Source organism: Mesoplodon mirus (assembly GCF_964341445.2).
Source record: "Mesoplodon mirus genome assembly, chromosome: 15".
Lineage (NCBI taxonomy): Eukaryota > Metazoa > Chordata > Mammalia > Artiodactyla > Ziphiidae > Mesoplodon > Mesoplodon mirus.
Window position 1 is genome coordinate 31,166,537 of NC_138991.1, and position 2,226 is coordinate 31,168,762.

Consider the following 2,226-nt stretch of genomic DNA (forward strand, 5'->3'; position numbering starts at 1 on the left):
CTCTGCTGTAGTAACTCTTCCTGTATCCCTGATCCACATGGACAAAGGTCCAGGTGCTGGAGTGCCTTGAACAGTTGACCTTGAGAGGTGGATTTCCACAATAGCTATTGTAAGTTCAGGAACCAGATGTGACGAACTACCAGATTGGGGGGCTTAACGGGGAGGGATATTTCCTGAGGTCATCAGCAGCCTTTCAGATGCCCTGGGGCCACCTTGACTCTCAGTGCTTCCCCAAGCCCTCTTGTCTTCCCTGTCATCTCATTTCCTCTGAAATTCCGCACAGGCCCTGCTATTCACTTAGCTTAGGGGCTATCCGAGGTGCCCTTCATGTCCAGTGAGTCAAAAGCACAAAATTCGAGCACCATCCCCTCCAGCAGCCCAGAAGGGCAGTGGGGCATGGCAAGTGGGCACATGGGAACAGCATCAGACAGAGCTGGATTCAAACCTGCCACCCACTATTGTGTGGCCTTGGGCAAATTACTTAACTTCTCTGAATCCCAGTACAACTTTTATAAAGGGGGGGTAATAATGTACCTACCCCATGTGAGAATTACGTTAGGCAATGTCAGTGGCTGGCACGTAGTAAGTGCAATAAGAAACTAGTTGAGGGAGGAAGGTGGGGTCACCCTGTCCCCAGGGTAAGACTGGAAAGGATATCCATGAATAATCAAGGTGCCCGTTGCAGCTTCTGATCTGTCTGAGAAAACCAAGATCACTGTCCTGAATGGATGTAATTCCAGGCAAAAGCAAGAAACTTGGTATTGAATTGACTTAACCCTGTGCAGCCCAAGCCTGGGAAAACAATTATGTTTCCAGAAAAATGTAAAGGGTGCAAGAATGCCATTCCTCTCATAGAATCTCCTACATGTGGGAGGGCGCAGGGGAGACTGGGAGCCCCACTGGGGAAGTTAACTGCTCCAGCCTTTTCTGTTGCAGATTCTGACACAATGAGGAAGCATCTGGGTGGATGCTGGTTGGCCATTGTCTGTGTCCTGCTCTTCAGCCAGCTGTCCTCAGTCAAGGCGAGAGGCATAAAGCATAGAATCAAGTGGAACCGGAAGGCCTTGCCAAGTACCTCCCAGGTCACAGAGGCCCACACTGCAGAGATCCGCCCAGGGGCCTTCATCAAGCAAGGCCGAAAGCTGGATATTGACTTCGGAGCTGAGGGCAATAGGTACTACGAGGCCAACTATTGGCAGTTCCCTGATGGGATCCATTACAACGGCTGCTCTGAGGCCAACGTCACCAAGGAGATGTTTGTCACCAGCTGCATCAATGCCACCCAGGCAGTGAACCAGGAGGAACTGTCCCGCGAGAAACAAGACAACAAGCTTTACCAGCGGGTCCTGTGGCAGCTGATCAGGGAGCTCTGCTCCATCAAGCAGTGTGATTTTTGGTTGGAAAGGGGAGCAGGACTTCGGGTCACTCTGGATCAGCCCATGATGCTCTGCCTGCTGGTTTTCATCTGGTTTATTGTGAAGTAAGCGTGCAAGCAGGCTGTTAGCCACAGAGATGAGTGTGGGTGAGCAAACCATGAGGGAGTTATCCCAGTTCTTCTCCCCAAGCCCCAAACCCCAACATGTTCTGAAGGTACCAAAGAGCAGTGATTGATTCTTCAGCACTTCAAATAACACTCCCAAGTATTCACTCAGGTTCTTGTTTGTATTTGATAAATGTGTGGGCATCAATTCTCTCCAGGCTCTACCTGAGGGTGGCTTGTTCATCACATCATTCTCAGCTCCGGTGGAGCATCTGGCACACCATATCATGCAATAAATGTTTGGTAAGCAGATAAAAGAATGCACCAGGGACTGTGCCAAGCACTCCACAATACTTCTCCAAAACTCTTAGAGGTAGGTGTTATTCCCATTGTACAGATGAGGAAACTGAAGCTCCAAGAAGTAAAGTAGTAAAGTAGTTAGAAAGTGTCATAGTCATAATTCAACCCTGGCTTGTCTAACCCCAGATTTGCTGCTCTGTACAGTCCCACTTTGGGAAATATGAAAAGACTGATTCTGATGGCCATGTATTTGATACCTTATTACATGGAAGTTGATTAATTAGTTTAATTAAAGTAAGATATAATAAAGGAATTAAACTAAAATAGAAATAAAAACTAGGCAAAAACCCATATTTCCTTGTAAGCCCATATTTCCTTTCCTTGAAGTACTGCCAAGCTGATTCTCAGAGTAGATTAGATCTACTCGCAGGATGTGCCTATGGCAC

General features: G+C 47.7%; 1 protein-coding gene across 1 annotated transcript; it reads left to right on the plus strand.

Annotated features, from left to right (window-relative positions):
- Window positions 1–947: 947 nt before the first annotated feature.
- Window positions 948–1,484, plus strand: PRND (prion like protein doppel; the record flags this gene model as incomplete). The annotated part of the gene is made up of 1 exon (XM_082645346.1): window positions 948–1,484. The coding sequence occupies one exon, from the start codon at window positions 948–950 to the stop codon at window positions 1,482–1,484; it is 537 nt and encodes a 178-aa protein (XP_082501472.1).
- Window positions 1,485–2,226: the final 742 nt, after the last annotated feature.